This window comes from Nannospalax galili, unplaced genomic scaffold, assembly GCF_000622305.1.
Source record: "Nannospalax galili isolate Female #2095 unplaced genomic scaffold, S.galili_v1.0 scaffold34, whole genome shotgun sequence".
In the NCBI taxonomy this organism is placed as follows: Eukaryota; Metazoa; Chordata; class Mammalia; order Rodentia; family Spalacidae; genus Nannospalax; species Nannospalax galili.
In genome coordinates this window covers 2,035,383-2,053,642 of record NW_008338996.1, presented here as the reverse complement: position 1 = coordinate 2,053,642, position 18,260 = coordinate 2,035,383, and the positions used below count along the sequence as shown (strand labels likewise).

At 38.7% G+C, this 18,260-nt stretch overlaps 1 protein-coding gene and 1 pseudogene across 1 annotated transcript in view; both read right to left on the bottom strand.

The window, feature by feature from the left end:
* The window catches only part of Megf9 (multiple EGF like domains 9), a 148,423-nt gene that overhangs the window by 16,610 nt on the left and 113,553 nt on the right, over positions 1-18,260 (bottom strand). The window contains exon 3 of the mRNA XM_008833470.3: positions 13,911-14,050. Coding sequence (XP_008831692.1) covers positions 13,911-14,050 — 140 coding nt within the window. The remainder of the gene's footprint in view (positions 1-13,910; positions 14,051-18,260) is intronic.
* On the bottom strand, positions 6,210-6,624 carry LOC103734531 (annotated as a pseudogene).

The window sequence follows — 18,260 nt, the reverse complement described above, 5'->3', positions numbered from 1 at the left end:
TAACCTACAAGATATAGGTGTAGGAAAGGATTTTCTAAACTGGACATCAATTGCTCAGGAATTAAGGTCAAGAATCAACAAGTGGGACCTAAAAAGCTTCTGTACATCAAAATAACTAACCAAGGAAGTGAAGAGAAAACTCACAGAATGGGAGAAAATCTTCACCAGCGACACATCTGACAGAGGTTTAACACCCAGAATATATAATGAACTCAAAAACAACGAATCAAGAAAGGAAGTAAGCCAATTAAAAGATGGGATAAGGAACTGAACAGTGAGTTTGCAAAAAAAGAAATAAAGATGGATAAGAAGGATCTTAAAAGGTGTTCAACATCACTAATAATAAGGGAAATGCAAATTAAAACCACTTTATGATTTCATCTTACCCCAGTCATATGGGCTAAGATCAAGAGAACAAATAATACCAAATGTTGGAGAGGATCTGGGGAAAGCAGAACACTCATTCACTGCTGGTGGGGCTGCAAACTTGTTCAATCGCTATGGAAAGCAGTGTGGAGAACTCTTAAAAAACTACAAATGAACCAGGAGTGGTGGCTGACACCTTTAATCCCAACACTTGGGAGGCAGAGGCAGGTGGATCTCTGTGAGTTCAAGGCCAGCCGGGTCTACATAGTGAGTTCCAGGACAGCTGGGGCTACAGGGAGACCCTGTCTCAAAAAGACAAAAAGCAAAACAAAACAAAACAAAACTACAAATGAATTTACCATTTGACCTTGTTATACCACTCCTTGGCATATACCCAAAGAACTCATCCTATTGCAGAGACACTTGTACATCCATGTTTGTTGCTGCTCTTTTCACAATAGCTAAGAGATGGAAGCAACCTAGGTGTCCCTCAATTGATGAGTGGATAATGAAAATGTGGTTCATATATATGATGGAGTTTTACTCAGCAGTAAAGAAAGATGAAATCATGAAATTTGCAGGTAAATGGGGTGGAACTAGAAACTGTTATACTAAGTGAAGTAACACAGACTCAGAAAAAAACCAAAACAACAACAAAGAAAACGATGTATGTTCTTTCTCATATGTGGATACTAGCACCAAATCCTTATAAGTGAATATGTATCCAGACATACAGGACCCAGGATAATGAAGAGGAACAAGGGAGGTAAAGGAAAAGAAAGAATCTGAAAGAAGAACAGTAGAAAACAGGTGTTAACAAGGGAGATATGGATAAAAATGGGGTTATTTTAAGGGGAAAGGGAAGAGAAGGGTATACAAGGAACCTAAGGGATAAAGGGAAAGAAGGAGCTCAAGAGAGGTAGGACCATAGGAGAAGGGTATTAAAGGAGAAAAGGGAAAAACGGGGGCACCTTAAATGGGGAAATCATGGTGGAAGAGTTAGACAATGTGAGAGATAAATAATGCCTAGCTAGTTTTAGAAAACCAGAGGGAACCATACTAGGCCAACAACCTACCGACAAATTATACATACAACCAGATCAAAGAATACAATATATGTCTAGGCAAGGTTTATCTGAGAGCCTTTGGTCTTTGCCCAAGCTCTATCTACAGGGCATATGGTAATCAAAAGTACCAGACTGTTAGAACTAACCTTACATGTTTAACAGACATACTTTGAGGCCTATACTAATTTGATCAAAGGGACATAAAGGACAATTTTTGCTCCTTGCCCTCCTAGGTCGACTAAGTTTCAGGGGACTATGAGCATCTCCCAAAATGTCCTGTAATTGTGGTGGGTCGGAATAGACATGGATGTACAAGTATCTCTGCAATACGATGAGTTCTTTGGGTATATGTCAAGGAGTGGTATAACTGGGTCAAATGGTAGGAATCATATCCTCCATGCTTCCAAGCGAAGCCAGCCATGGTCGAGCAGGACCTTTGACTTATCTTCACATTGATGGAACTGGTAAAAGAAAGGAGCCAGGGGCTTCTCCCAAGCCCATGTGACCCCTGAGGAACAGATCCTCAAACTACATTAAGAGTAAAAATAAATTGGCTTATCTGTAGGGTCTTAAACACCCAAAAGGAAAGTATAACCAAAAATCTTACCACAAATGAGTTAGCTTAAAATAACTGTCCATATGTATAGCTAAAGGCTACATAACAAGAAACAATGCCAGACAGGAGATACCTTCCTTTGAGTTATTGGACAGGGTGGCCCCAAAGACTCCCAGACAGTAACCCAGCATAGAACTAGGAAAATGAACAGCAGACCCCAATCTTATCTAAAGGAATATTGACAACTGCTTGCTGCTAGATGAGGAACAGCTGATCTTTCTAAAACAAAAATCTCTAGATAGGCTGACTAGATTCAGCAGATGGACAGGAACTGGGGAATGGCTGGGGGTGAAGACAACACAGTGGACAGTAACAGGGAAGAGTGTATGGACTCCAGTCTGTGGGAGGGGGGAGGCTATGGTAGGGTGCCATTTGGGAAGTGGGTATTCAGATGAATAAGAGTGTATGGGATGTTGTGTATGATATACACACACAAAAATCAACAAATTTTTTAAAAAGATATATTTGAGGAGGAAGCATAAAAATTTACTTCATGTTGAATAGTAGAGGTGATAAACATTACCTTATCTCAAGGAATATTGGCAACTGATTGCTGCTAGATGAGAAGAGCTGATCTTCCTAAAACAAGGAACTCTAGATACGCTGACTAGACTCAGTGGATGGACTAGCACTGGGTAACAGCTGGGGGTACTGATAACACAGTAGACAGTAACAGGGATGATAGAATATATGGGCTCCAGTGGAGGGTGGGAGGAGAGTATGGGAGAGTGCCATTTGGAATGCAGATATAAAGATGAATAAGATTGTTTGGAATGTTCTGTGTGAAATACACAAAATAAATAAATAGTTATATTTGATGAAGAAGCATAAAAATTTGCTTCATGTTAATTAGTAGATATGAAAAACATTCCCATTGAAATCTACCTGATGACTTTATATCCATGCTCAGGTGTCAAGGAGCTCAGAAAGTAACCACCTGTGACTAGTAATAATCAGATATATAGAGATTAGAAATGCATGTGCAAACATCTAAGTGTCAATTGCATTAAAAATGAATTTTTCTGGGGCTGGAGAGATGGCTCAGCGGTTAAGAACACTGGTTGTTCTTGCAGAAGACCCCAGTTCAAATCCCAGCACCCACATAGCAGCTAACAACTGTTCATAACTCCATTTCCAGGGGATCCAACAGCCTCTTCTGACCTCCGCGGGCATTGCACGACACGGGTGCACTTACCCACATGCAAGCAATACATACATACATACACATAAAATTAAAAAAATAAATAAATAAAACTGTATTTTAACAATGAAATGGAGATCTTTTTTAAAGGTTAAAACCTCATTCAATTTTATGTTTTATAGGGTTTATACAGAGTACAATATTGTATAACTGTATTAATTCAACTGTAAACCTAAAAATTTACAGCCAATTTTGAAAGAGATGCATCTTAGCTCTGGAAATTGTTATTGAATATGTCAATGCTGTTGAAATGAAATGCCTCTTCTAATTATGTGGTTATTAAATAAATAATTTTTTAAAAACCTGATAGCATTAAAGATATCTTTAACTTATATAACTAAGTTGTATTTGTACATACAGTGATAAAACTACAATAGGTATTGGTTTCTTTCCAGATCTTCTTATGTCTCAATGCCTCTTTAGCTATGCTCTCTGTGACAATAAAAGTTCAATTAACCCTATCATAGAAAACTGTGGGGTTGGGTTCTAAAAATGAAACAATCTTAGATATCAAAGTATTATGTAGTTGGAAAAATCAAAATCTGTATTATATGAAAAATCAGTTTACCTGCTCTCCTTCTATGACAATATTCAATGGAAAGAAACTTTAAAAGGAGTTCTAATACTAAACTCTAATACAATACAATTAATTAATTATTAATTAATTAATTAAATTTGGTCTTTTTGAGACAGGGTCTCCCTGTAGCCCCAGCTGGCCTGGAACTTACTATGTAGACCAGGCTGGCCTTGAACTCATAGAGATATGCCTGCCTCTGTCTCTTGAGTGCTAGGACTAAAGGTGTTGGGCCACTATGCTCAGCTGCTCATATAATACCTTTTAAAAATCAACAGTCTTCTAATAGAATTTGGGTGTTTGAGTTAAGATACAGTCTATAGCAAGCCCTTGTGTACAATGTGACAAGACAAGCTTATGTTTCTGCTCTTATTAAATGGTAACATATATATGACTCTCATTACTACAATACTACTGGGCCTCTATGCCAATTATTTTGGAGATTTTGACTCTTCTAGGTAGTAGCCTAAGCCTTTGTGAGATCACAGTATAATTTTATTCTAGAACACTTTAATTTTTTTTTCAGAAGAATCTTTTGTTTCAATTTGCTTTATACCACACCCTATAATCCCTGTAATGAGAACTTAGTAAGGAAACTAAACAACCCTACATAGTATGCGTGTTTAAAAGCAAAATGAAAGCAAATGCAAGAATAAAACTTAGTAGTTAAATACAATCTTCTGCTTTAAAGATTGTGTGCACCTTGAGAACAGCTATAGAGAAAACCAATTAAATTAGTGTGACCAGGTATCAATATCCCAGAAAGTTATGAACAGTTAGTTGTTAGGGACAACTGTGCATTCAATGTTTTTCCTCTAATTTTCAAAGTGTCTCTGCTATACATGCATAATTTTTTACCTATTATCTTGATTTTTCATTATGAAATCAATATATTGAAAATATATGTTAATTGTTCATATGTTCATTGTAAAGTATTTCAAGAATTCAATCAATATAAAAACATTTCACCTAGAAACTTGAAGGTGATTGATTTTTTAATATTTTATTATTTTTTGTGAATGAGTGTATTGTCTGCATGTATATAAGTGCTCCTGTGTTGGGCAAAGCCCAGGAAGATCTGAAGAGGGAGTTGGATCCCCAGGAACTGGAGTTATTAGCTCCCATATTGGTGCTGGGAATTGAACCTGGGTCCTCTGCAAGAGCAGCCAATGCTCTTAACCACTGAGCCATCTCTCCAGCTCTGAAGGTGATTAATTTTTATAGTGCAAACAAAGATCAGAACCTTTCACATTCACACATAGTAGGAGGCAATAGTAAGAATCCATTTCACTGTATTACTGAGTGTGTGAGCATACACACTTCACATCAAGTGTCTTCCTCAGTCATTCTCTACCTTGCACAGCAGGCACTATGCTGACTGAGCCATTTCCTAGACCTAGAATTGCTTTTTTTTTTTTTTTGGTATTTTTGAGACAGGGTCTCCCTGTAGCCCCAGCTGTCCTGGAACTCACTATGTAGACCAGGCTCGCCTCGAACTCACAGAGATCCACCTGCCTCTGCCTCCAAGTAATGGGATTAAAGGTGTGCACCACCACATGCTTTTTTCTTTTTTCTTTAATGCTTTCAATTTCTCTGAAAAGTAGCATAGTATAGGGGAAAAAAATGACATGATGTGTTAGCTCTGAGATTCATTCCCTGCTGACTCATTCATCTGCTATGTGACTTTAAGCAAATACCTGCTCTGAGTTTTACTTTTTCTTTTTTCTTTCTTTCTTTTTTTTTTCTTTGGTCTTTTTGAGACAGGGTCTGCCTGTAGCCCCAGCTGTCCTGGAACTCACTATGTAGACCAGGCTGGCCTTGAACTCTGCCTCCAAAGTGCTGGGATTAAAGGCATGCGCCACCACACCGGCTTGAGTTTTACTTTTCTAATCTATAAAATGAGATAATTTTCTTGTTAATGACTTAATGAAATTTGAATACTTTGAAGAATAAGAGGACATAATATTTTCTTTTTATGATTCACTTATCTCATATATAAATTAAGAAAGCTGAACTAGATGAGATCAAAATTTTCTTTAAATTTTAATTTTTTCTTTTATGAAAAAGGATACATGAAAATTTGCCAAAGGCCAGTGTTGCTCACTATGCTTTGTGTACAATCCTCCAGCACATAGCAACCCTCCTTCAAATTCCACATGCCTTCCTCTTTGCTGGAAAGCAGTCAAAGGGTGGGTCACTAAGAATAAGCAGTCAAAGCGTGGATCACTAAGAATGAAAGAATAATAACAAGTGCTTCCTGGAGATGATTTCATATTCCCTAAGTCACATGGGACACTACAAAGGCATGAAGGGACTTTGAGCTTTTTTTTCAAAAGGGCACAAGTGACTGATATTTTTATTGGCAAATACAGAGGCATTGTGGGAGGTCACTTCAGATGACAGATTTAGTTGCTTAGAGGTAAAAGTTCTGAATGGTACATCTAATTGTTAATGCAGCATGTCTATATGTAGAGCTTTAGTCCCAGGCCTGGAGCAGCTGTGAAATGGAAGTTGTCGCTCCACTGAAGTCCTTGGAAGTCAGTGTAATCACCTTCACCTTCCACCCTATTTTTCATTGAAATTTCCAGTGCACTTTGCCCCAGTTGGGAATGTGTAAGTCTCCAATCCATGAAACATATTGAAACTGTCCTTCATACACTGCTCCCCCAAAATGCTCAAGTCTTCTAAAGCCATTCACCCTGTCACCTTTGCAGCTTCCTGTGGAGACAGTCCCATCAGGAGTGGTGTGGATACCTGTTCCACTTCTCTCATCCAGAAGATGGTCTTGTACAGTCACCATCATATTTGTGTCCACTGAGAAATCTAACCCTATCTTATATACTTCTGAAGATGTGGGCGGAGAAGTGAAGAACAGATTGTCAAGACTCCCCCTGGCTCGCCAGCTCTGTTTTAAGAACAAGTCTGCTATCCGAAGACAAAGCTTTCAGGTAAAAGGTAATGTGCCTCCATTTTTGTTCGTTTGTTTTGTCTATTTTGTTTTGTTTTTGAATTTTTATTGAATTTTTACAAGCTTCATACAATATATTTTGATCGTATTTGGGTCCCCTCCTCTATTTGCATCCCTCTTATAAAACCCTTGTTTAGATGACCACAAGGAAACAGAATGTTGAGACAGCTGACGAGTTACTCATATGAACTTACAACAGTGGTGACAGCATGCACAAGACCCAGGCAAACTCAAGCCACACAAAAACCCAGCACAGAGGTAAGGAAGTAGGTGAGAAGTCCCAACCTTAGGTGAGGAACCACTGGCAACTGAAAACTGCTAAGTACTGAGAGAGGGAGGGAGAGTTGGTTTTCTTTAAGGGTGTGACACTACATATATTAACTAGGCTCCATGCATATCAAAGGACATTTTGGTTTTTTTGGGGTTTTTTTGAAACAGGGTCTCACTATAGCTCCAGCAGGCCTCAATCTCATAGTTACCTTCCTGCCTCTGTCTCCTGAGTGTCCCTTAGACCTCATTTTAAGGAAAACATGCTCAATAAAGAAAATTCAGAAAAACAAGTTTAAGAAAAACCGCCCTAAGAAACCTCTCACTACCATTCAGGGTACTTTTCCTTGAAATCTTTCCTTATTTATAGAAGCCTGGGTTTTGTTATTGAAATAGTCTACTTATATAACACATGCCATTTTGTAGCCCATTTCTTTAATGTCATATACCACTCCTGAAAACATTTTAATGATAACAGATTAATAGCTACCATTTACTGATTGCTTATAATGATCAAGGAACTATATTAGGGGGGCCAGAGAGATGGCTCAGTGGTTAAGGGCACTGACTGCTCTTGCAGAGGACCGGGGTTCAATTCCCAGCACCCACATGGTGGTTAACAACCATCTGTAGCTCCAGTTTCAAGGGACTTGACACCTTCTTCTGACCTCTGCGGGCATTGCACAACACGGATGTACTTACACACACGCAGGCAATAAATACACTCATACACATAAAATAAAAATAACTAAAAAGGGAGCTATATTAGGGCTGCACAAATTTATTACATTTACAGATGGTTACTGCTATTATCCCAAATGTATACATGATGAAACAGATTAAACAGTTTGCCTAAGGTAAAGTCAAGATTTTATTTTATGGACTCCTAACCATATATTACCTAGATAAGTTATTATTGTTATAAATAGCTATAAGCAACTACTGTTATAAATTGAAATGTCTACTTTTTAGGATCATAACTACCATTCCAGGGAGCATTTTTAAAAAATATTTTTATTTGTTGTTTTCATTTTATGTGTATGAGTATATTGCCTGCATGTAGTTGAGTGCACCCACGTCGTGCAATGCCGCAGAGGTCAGAAGAGGGCTTCAGATTCCCCTGGAACTGGAGTTAAGGACGGTTTGTAGCTGCCATGTGGGTGCTGGGAATCGAACCCGGGTCCTCTGCAAGAGCAGTCAGTGCTCTTAACCGCTGAGCCATCTCTCCAGACACCCAGTGAGCATTTTTTAATAAAGATTTTTATGAATTTCGAATTACTTTCTAAGGGGTAAGATTCCTCAAAACAGAATTGCTGAATCAAATATTTTTAAGACTTTTGATATCTATTGTCAAATTTCTTATATAATTTTCCCCAATATATTTTTTTACCATAAAAAGAGAATTGTGAAAATCAACTTCAATCTAAAACATAAAATTACAGAAAAAGACCAGAATGGGGAAAATGACTGTGAAAATATATTGAATGGCCACCAGGGGGCGACCATACCACAGTACCATTGAAAAACTCATTTGCAATAAGATTGCATGTGTAGGAAGTAGTAGTGGTTTTGGTTTTTTTTTTTTTAATATATATAAAATACCTTAAATCTACCGCACCAATTATATTACGACAAATACATAACAACAAACAGAACCCAAAAATAAAATTCTACAGCTAGTTTATCAAAAGTTTTCATCTTTCCCAATTTAGGAATAATCTTTTCAAAATTTAAGCACAATTTTTAAACTTTATCTTCTTTGTAACATTTTAATTAAATATTATTTCACAGAATAGATGTACTGTAATTTACCCAGTCATTCTACTGGAAAAGGCATTTAGATTGTTTCTATTTTCAAAGTTAGAAATAATGCTGTGATTTTTTTTTTTTTTTTTTTTTTTTTGGTCTTTTTGAGACAGGGTCTCCCTGTAGCTCCAGCTGTCCTGGAACTCACTATGAAGACCAGGCTGGCTTTGAACTCACACAGATCCACCTGCTTCTGCCTCCCAAGTGCTGGGATTAAAGGCGTGCTATTTATTTTTATATAAAATTTTTATTGAATTTTTGTGTATTTCATACATAAAATCATCTTTATACCCCCTTCTCCCTTCCCCTTTGGCACCTCCCATAGCCCTCCCACTGGAGTTCATACATTCTGTCATTATGTTAAGGCCTATCATGTAAAGTTAGTGTCCCCAGATGTCCCTCAGTGCAAGTTCATCCACCGGGGCTCAGTCAGCCTATCTAGAGTCTTTCCCTTCAAGAACATCAGTTCTTTCTCACCCAGCAGTAATCAGCCACCAATAATTCTTTGACTAAGATTGGGGCTTGCTGTTCGTTTCCACAGTTCTGTGCTGGGTTTCTGTCTCCCTAAGTATGCATGGGTCTTGTGCATGCTGACATCACTGCTGTAGGTTTGTATATGAGAAGGGTCCCAGGCACCTGTAGGACTATTTTCGTATGGTCATGCACATCCTCCCTGGCTCTTACAATCTCTCTGCCCCCTATTCTGCAATGGTCTCTGAGCCCTGGGCTGGTGGACCTCAATATAGGAGTCCTGTCCAAGGACCCACACTCTGCTGACTCTTACTCTCTGCGTTTTGGCCATTTTGTGTTCCTGGCCCTCTGTTGCATGAGCGAGCTTCATTGATGAGAACTGAAAGATGCATTAGTGTTCTCTTCATCCCTTGTTCTATGTTCTGTGAGTCTTTGATGTAGAGGTCGCATCCACTATACCAGATGCCACTTAGGCTTGGGCAAGTCACAGAGAATCTCTTTGTGTGACCAAGTGGTGTAACTATAATAATCTCTGTTTGTTGAAAAAGAAGCTAGTTTGATGGGTGGTGACTAGAATACTCATCTGTAAATTTAAGGATCCATGTTTTGCACATAGTAAGAAATTACATTTGTCTAGGGATATGAGAGCCTTGAGGTTTTCGCTAAGATCCATGACCTCTCCAGCTATGTGTTTTTGGCTAGGTTTATAGTACCAGACATGAGTTTCCTCCCACTGAGTGGGCTTTAAATCCAATTAGACAGCTGTTGATTACCCCCAAGATAAAAGTGCCACTACTGCACCAATGTCATTTGCTGTGCTGGTCACTGATGTGGTTTTTAGGCCTTGAAGCTGGGGTTGGACCACTGAATGATGTTCTTCCTTATCTTGCATAGTGCTCTCCAGAGCTATGAGAGCTAGCCTTCAGGGGAGGTGCCTTCCAGATCAGTTCTAGCTCCCTTACTCCAAATCTTGTGTCTAAAGTATGTCCTGTCTTCAACAATAGGGTCTTATCATCAAGTTCTGGGAGGCAATCAAGGACTACCCTGGACTACCCTGGTCAACAACTCAAAAGAATGTTTGTCCTGTCTGGCACTGTTTCTTGTTATACAGACTCAGCTGTACTCATGAACTCATGTAGGGATACTGTATGTGTAATTTTTTCAGTAGGTTTTTGGACTAATACAGTTCCCTCTGTTTTTTATTTTTTTATTTTTTTTTATATGAGATAGGCACTATTTATCTGTCCTCTTTGTCTCCCTGTCTGGAAGTGGTAGTTTTAAATCAAGGGTCATGATAGATTCCATCTTCATTATGTTGTTCATATGGACAGATCTTCTTTTAGAAACCATAATCATTAAAAGGATTCATTTTACTTCATCTTCAGAGCATGCATCAGTCAGTACTTAACAGTAAAGAGGGCTGCCTCATTGCTACGAAGAAAAACAACAAGAAGAAACAGCAATGTGCACAGCTTTCTGGTACTGTAAAAGATATAGGGAGCAACAGAAACTGATTCAGAATAATGTAACGTTCCTCCTGCTACCCAGTGTTGGACTTTACTGTTCTTTTTTATACTTCCCCACCCCTTTGTTCAGTTATTCAACAAAGAGACAATGAATACTCACTGTGCGCCAGTATCGGTGCTAGAAATTGTATAAACTATGGTGAGCATGCCTGATACTATTTCTACCTTCATGGAACTTACTATGTGTTGAGTGAGTATATGAGTCATCATACAAATAAATAGGTAATTACCAACTGTGACAACTGCTCTGAAGAAACAAGCTCATGTGAGAACATGCAGCAGTTTTCCTTTCGTGTGGAACATCAGGAAATGCTAATGAAGTAACCTTTAATTGAAGACCCGAAGGAAAACTAAGACTTAATAAACAGAGCAGTCTATGGTGTGGGTGTAGGTGGGTTAAAAAGACCATTCTAAGCAGACCAAAGATCATGTTTGAAAACCCTGGAGACAAGGAACATAACTTGTTTTAGAAACAGAAGCCTGGGTCACATATATTAATAGTGATGAAAAAGAATATAATATACAAGTAGGAAGAGGCTAGATCATATAATAAAAATATAACACCATTTCTTCTAATCCAATTTATCTAATAGACTTCACTGGAGAGTACAGGATTGGAATAAACAGGCTTTCAGCACAGATTTTTCCAGGGGAACTTTCAATTTCAAATATTCTGCTATTCTGTTCTTATAAAAATGAACACTTATCAAACTAGTATATCCTGATTTTTCTGTTGGTGTTAAAAAGGTTCCCAGGGAAGTTCCTAGTTAATTGTCTTTCATTTTTAACAATTTGACTAAATTTGTCTAACTGATTTTTCTCTGTTTTTATACTGCTTGTGGTTTGCAGAACTTTCTGAACCTGTCAGTTGATTTATTTTTTTTTTCAATCATTTGGAAAATTCCTGGCCATTAACTTTCAGAAGGTCCCATTACATTTATATTAGACCTTTTGGCTGTGTCCCACATGTCTTTTCTGCTTTTTCTTCTCCATTATATTTTATATAACTGCTTCAGTTTAGATTATTTTAATTGCACTATATTTGGGTCTACTAACCTTGCCTTCACTGGGTACTGTCTGCTATTAAGCTCATGCAATAACTAATTAATTTCAGACACTAGTTTTCAGTTCTAGATTGCTTCTTTTTTATTCATGTGTGTATGTTGATGTATGTGCAAGTATACATGTATGCACATGCATGCGGAGGCAGAGGACAACCTCAGCTGTCATTCCCCAGGAATGCTGTCTGCGTCCATTGAGACAGAGTCTCTCATTGACCTGGATTTCACCAATTAGGCTATATTGGTGGGCCAGTGAGGTCCAAGAACCTTCCTGTCTCCATCTCCCCAGCACTAGGATTACAAGCACATGCAACCATGCCCTGAATGTTTACATGGGTTCCGGGAAGAGAACTCAGATCCTCAGATCCTCATACTTGTACATCAAGGACTTTACTGGCTTTACTCCCAGCCTTCAGGATCTGTGTGTGTGTGTGTGTGTGTGTGTGTGTGTGTGTGTGTGTGTGTGTGTGTGTTGGGGTGTACAATTCTCTGTTGAAATAGTATCTCTTTTCATCTGCTTTGTTTTTTCTTCTCCAATTCCTTAAGATACTAACTTTTGCATTTTAAAGCCTTCACATGCCAACTCTAAGAACCATAGGAATGATAGTATCTGTAGTTCTGCTTCTACTGCTTCTATTTTCTCGTTATTACTGCTTACGTTTTCCCCTCTCTGCATTCTCTGCTGTTTTTTTATTGGATGCCACATCTGATATATGAAAGAACCAGAGAGGGCCTTCTTTTCCTCTATTAGGCAAATATGATGAAGGGATCCCCTCTGTTGGATCAGACATGGAGGTAGACTGCAGATGGAGTACAATTTCAGCGGTTGTTGGTTCACTCTAGCTAATCCCTGTTTCTTGGTAGGCGCTTATGATTAAGAATCTGGTAAGCCCTTTTCTCCTCATCATTCCTGAAAGACTGTGAGAGATTCAGTACTGATCACTGGTGGTTCAAGTGTTAAGTCCCATTCCACACATCTTCAGAGCCTGGCAATGTCATAAGAAAGAGCTGCTTGTATGCTGTGGCAAGCCCTCTTCTCGCTAGAAGGATTTTGTCTCTTCAGCATAAAACTTTTCTGGCCCAGCCTTCCATTTTCCTGCAAAGTCAGCGATGGGAAAACTGGCCTTGTATTTAGGCTCCTCTAGTTTCCAACTATTATGCAAGCTCCAAATGACTGTCAAAAGCTCTTCCTCAAGTACAAATCCTTTCCTTGGGCCAAGCCTACTCCTTAGCCTGTGCCCAGAACAAGCAATTCTCCCCTGAAAGAAGGTATGTGGTGTAGGGATCCAGCCATTTGACTGAAGATATCTTGAGCCATAATTTCCATGACTATGCCAGAGTAACCCCAGTTGCTTTCTTTACATAGCTTCCCTGAATACTGTAGATAAGTAAAAAGTTAGAGTGCTATGGTACATGAAGCGTTATGACAGGAACCTGTGCAGTTAGTTAGCATCATGAATGTGCCCGGTGTCTCTGATACCTAGGAACATTCTTGTTTAAATAAAAGTCACTTTCATCCTCAACAGCCAATAAACCTCCACTTTCTGATCCAAGTTGTAAGGAGGAACCAATCTTGCTACTACCTTTGCCCACGCTTCTATAAGTAAGCCCCAGGAAGCTATATTCTGCAGTCCTTCATCTGTCTGACTTCTTCTTTGGTCTCACAGTCAGTTCTTTAACACATGACTTTCCTAGTGGCCAGAGCTTGCTTGGAAGAATTCTAAAAAGTTCTGACCTTTCTGGCATTTCAGTTTGTGTTGCTCTTAATACTCCAGAGCTCTCCAATCAACATGATTTTTGAAATCTATGTATTATCTATCTCTAAATTGTTATAAAAGGAGTTTAGTTTGCTGTATGCCTTATTGCATCCTACATAAAAGAACAAGGCCCTTATAAATTCTTTGAGAAGAATCAATATATATTGAAAGACTTCAAGATCAAAATATAATGCATAATTTCATTTTTAAAAACTAAGGAAACTATGTACCTGTGAGAGCATCACAACTGGCAGACCGGTTATTGCACTGGCAGGGCAAGCAGCCGTTCTTGCTAAAGCCATAGTATCCATCCCTGCATTGGTCACACATGGAGCCTGTGACACCCACTCGGCACTGGCAATTCCCAGAACTGCAAATAAAAGCAAAGGCAATGAACAAAAATAAGTAATTCTGAAAAATTTATTGTCTCTAACAACCCATATAGATGATCTTAATATAACCAAGAGTTTCAACTAGATTCTACTTACTAGAAACATGAATGTGGAAAGTGTTTTTGGTTTTTTTGGATTTTTTTCATATTTTTTAAAAGATTTTTATTTTTGTGTATGAGTGTATTACCTGCCTGCATGCATGTAAGCGCATGCATGTCATGCAATGCCCATGGAGGTTAGAAGGGGGCATTGGATTCCCCTGGAACTGCAGTTACAGACAGTTGTTAGCTGCCATATGGATGCTGGGAATGGAACCTGGGTCCTCTGCAAGAGCAGTTATTGCTCTTAATTGCTGAGCCATCTTTCCAATCACATATTTTGCTTTTTTTAAACAATTTTTATTGAATTTTTGTGAATTTCATACAATATATTTTGATCATACTTAGATTCCATCCCTTATCTGCACAGCTCTTATAGACACTCCCCACCAGATTTCATGTACTCTGTCATATGTGTTGAAACCTAACCAACATAGAGATGGGGCTGGAGGGATGGCTCAGCAGTTGAGAGCATTGACTGCTCCTGCAGAGGACCCACGTTCGGGTCCCAGCACCCACATGGCGGCTACAAACGGTCCTTAACTCCAGTTCCAGGGGACTCCAAAGCCCTCTTTTGACCTCCATGGCACTGCACAACATGGGTGCACTCACATACATGCAGGCAATACACTTATACACATAAAATAAAAATAATATTTTTTAAAACCTTAACCAGTCAAGTTTATGTCCCCAAATGTCCTTCAGTGTGCATCCATCCACTGGATCCTGGTTAATCTAGCTAACAACACAGCCTTAAAGAAAACCAACTCTCCCTCTCCCAATAGTTATTGGTTGTCAACAGTTCCTCGGCTCAAGTTAAGACTTCTTCCCCACTTCTATACTGGGTTTTTATATGGCTTGAACTTGCATGGTCTTGTGCATGCTGTCACAGCTGTCTGGAAAACTGTTTCCTTGTGGTCATCTACCACCTCTGGCTCTTGTAGTCTTTCAGCCCCCTCTTCTGCAACGGTCCCTGAGCCTTGGGTTGTAAAGGATTGATGTGAATATCCTATTCCAGGATCAACACACTGTAGTCTCTTAATTCTCTACACTTTTGCCAGTTGTGGCATGCTGGGTTTATCACCACCTGTTGCAAGAGAAAGCTTCACTGGTGAGAGTTGAGAGGTGCATTAATACTCTTTCTGTCTCCTGTTCCTCTATGTTCTATGAGCCTTAGGTATAGAGGTTGCATTGTAGATGTGTCACTTAGGGCTGAGCACCTCACCAAATTCTCTGCATTTGACCAGTTGCAGAACTTTGTAACATCTCTACCTGTTGCAAAAAGAAGCTTCTTTGATGAGTGGTGAGACATACACTTATCTGTAACTCTAAGAATACCTATTTAGCATACAGTAAGAAATTTCATTAGTCTAGGGATGTGACAAAAGTAGGTTTTTCTCTAGGATCTATGACCTATCTGGCCACGTTTACAGTACCACACAGGAGTTCCCTCCCATTGAGCAGGCTGTAAGTCCAATTAGACAGCTTTTTATTACCCCCAAAATAAAAGTGCCACTACTATACCAGTAGAGGTGATTTGCTGGGCTGGTCATTGTTGTGCTTCATAGACTTCACAACTGATGGAATCATCAATTGGTTTTCCCTCTTGGCAGTCTGCATATCTTCTGATACTATGGGAGCCACTCTTCAGAGAGGAGGCTTCCAGGTCTGTTCCAACTCCAAGTCCTGTGTCTGAAGTATGGCCTGTCTTCAGTAATAGGGTCTTACCTTCAATTTCTGGGAGGCAAGCAACGGCTAAGGCAATAGCCTAGTTATACTGGGAATCTCTTCTATGACCAACAACTCAAAGGGAGGTTTCCCCTGCCTGGCAGTGTTTTTATTATATAGACTTCAGCTATACACACGTACTCATATATATACTGCATGCATATTTTTCAGTAGGCTTTTGAATTAACATTTTCTTCTGGTTCTTCACACTACTTAAGCATTACTTATCTCTCCTCTCTCTCTCCCCATTTACAACCCTCCCTATTCCCTCCTCAGTAAGGTACTTCCCTTTTCCCCACTTGATAACACCTGTCTTCAACTATCCTCCTCTCTGAACCTCCTTTTTCCCCTTTACCCCCATGGTTCCTTTCTGTTTTCCTGGCTCCTGCAGTTAATCAGGATATATATTCACATTTCAGGATTTGAAGCTAAGATCCATAAATGAGAAAGAATGTACGTCACTTGTTTTTCTGAGTGTGTGTTCTTCACTTAGTAAGTTTCTAGTTCCATCCATTTATCTGCAAATTTCATGATTTCATTTTTCTCTGCTGCTGAGTAGAACTCCATTGTGTAAATGTTCCACATTTTCATTATCTACTCATCAGTTAAGGGATATTTAGGTTGTTTCCATTTCTTAGTTATTGAGAACAGAGCAGCAATAATCATGGCTGTGTAAGTATCTCTGTAGTAGGATATTGAGTCCTTTAGGTATATGACAAGGAAGGGTAAAAACAGATCATATAATAGATTTAATTTTAGTTTTAATTTTAGTTTTCCACAGTGATTACACAATCCCACCAGCAGTGAATGAGGATTCTCCTTTACTCCCATCTTCAACAGCATTGGATGTCATTTGTTCTCTTGATCTAGCCCTGGAGCAAGATCAAATCTTAAAGTGGTTTTCATTTGCAGTTCCCTAATTACTAAGGATGTTGAACACTTTTTAAGATATTTCTTAGCCATTTTATTTTCTTCTTTTGAGAGCTCTCTGTTCAGATCCATAGCTCATTTTTTTAACTGGGTCATTTGTTTTCTTGATTCTTTGTTTTTTGAGTTCTTTGCATATTCTGGATATTAATCCTCTGTCAGATTGGTGAAGCTAGCTGGTAAAGATTTTCTCTCACTCTCTGGGCTTCCTCTCCACTTGTTTCCTTTGCAGTACAGAAGCTTTTTAGTTCATGAAGTCCTATTTGTCAATTGTTGACCTTAATTCCTGAGCAACTGAAGTCCAATTTGGCAAGTCCTTTCCTGCACCTATGTCTTGTGGGGCACTGCCTAAGTTTTCTTCTAAAAGTTTCAGCATTTCAGGTTTTACATTGAGGTCTTTGAGATTCATTTGGAGTTGTGCAGGGTAATAGACATGGGTCTAATTTCATTCTTCTACATGTGGAGATCTAGTTTTCCCAGTATCATTTGTTGAAGATGCTGTCTTTCCTCCAGTGTATGTCCTTGGCACTTTTGTCAAATACCAGGTAGCTGAAATTGTATGCACTCATGTTTGGGTCTTCTATTTTGTTCCATTGATCTACATGTCTGTTTTTGTACCAATACCATGCTGATTTTATGACTATAGTTCTGTAATACAGTTTAAGGTCTAGTATGGTAATTCCTGTAGTGTTGTTCTTTGTGCTCAGAATTGTTTGGGCTATTCATGGAGAATACAAGCTCACCATGTAAAATTGTTATTTACCAAGCACTAGAGCATAGAACTTATAGCACTGCAGTATGAGAACTCAGTTCTATTATTTGCATTGGCTCCAATTTGGAGAAAAGGAGAAACACCCCTTGGCTCTTACCCGGCTTCTAGATGACAAATATGGAGATCAAAATCTAACAAATGTGCCAGTTCATAACAATTTCTAAGCTGGAAACTTGATAATTCTATTTTGAGCCTATAATGTACAAATCATGATTCTGATAAGGTAGAATTCACAGTAAGTAAGTATGATTGTAACAAGAATGTCTAATGCATTCTGGATTGAATCTTTATAAAAATTCTAGGCTGCTAACCACCCAAAAAGGAGTAGTAAAAAGAAAAAAAATTGTTTAATATCCCATTAATTCCTATTTTTTTTCTTAGCCATTCCAATAAAGATAAAAATTCTGCCCAATCATTAAACCTTTATGCCAGGCATGATAGTATACACCTTCAATCCCAGCACTCAGGAGGCAGAGGCAGATGGATTTCTGTGAGTTTGAGGCTAGTCTGGTCTATATTCCAGGGCAGCCAGAGTACATAGGGAGACCCTGTCTCAAAAAAAGCAAAAACCTAAGCTAAAATAATATCTCGCCCCAACCAAAAACAAACAAAAAAAAACAGTAAAGTTTTGTTTCATCATTTTCTTCTTAAAAATATTTTTTT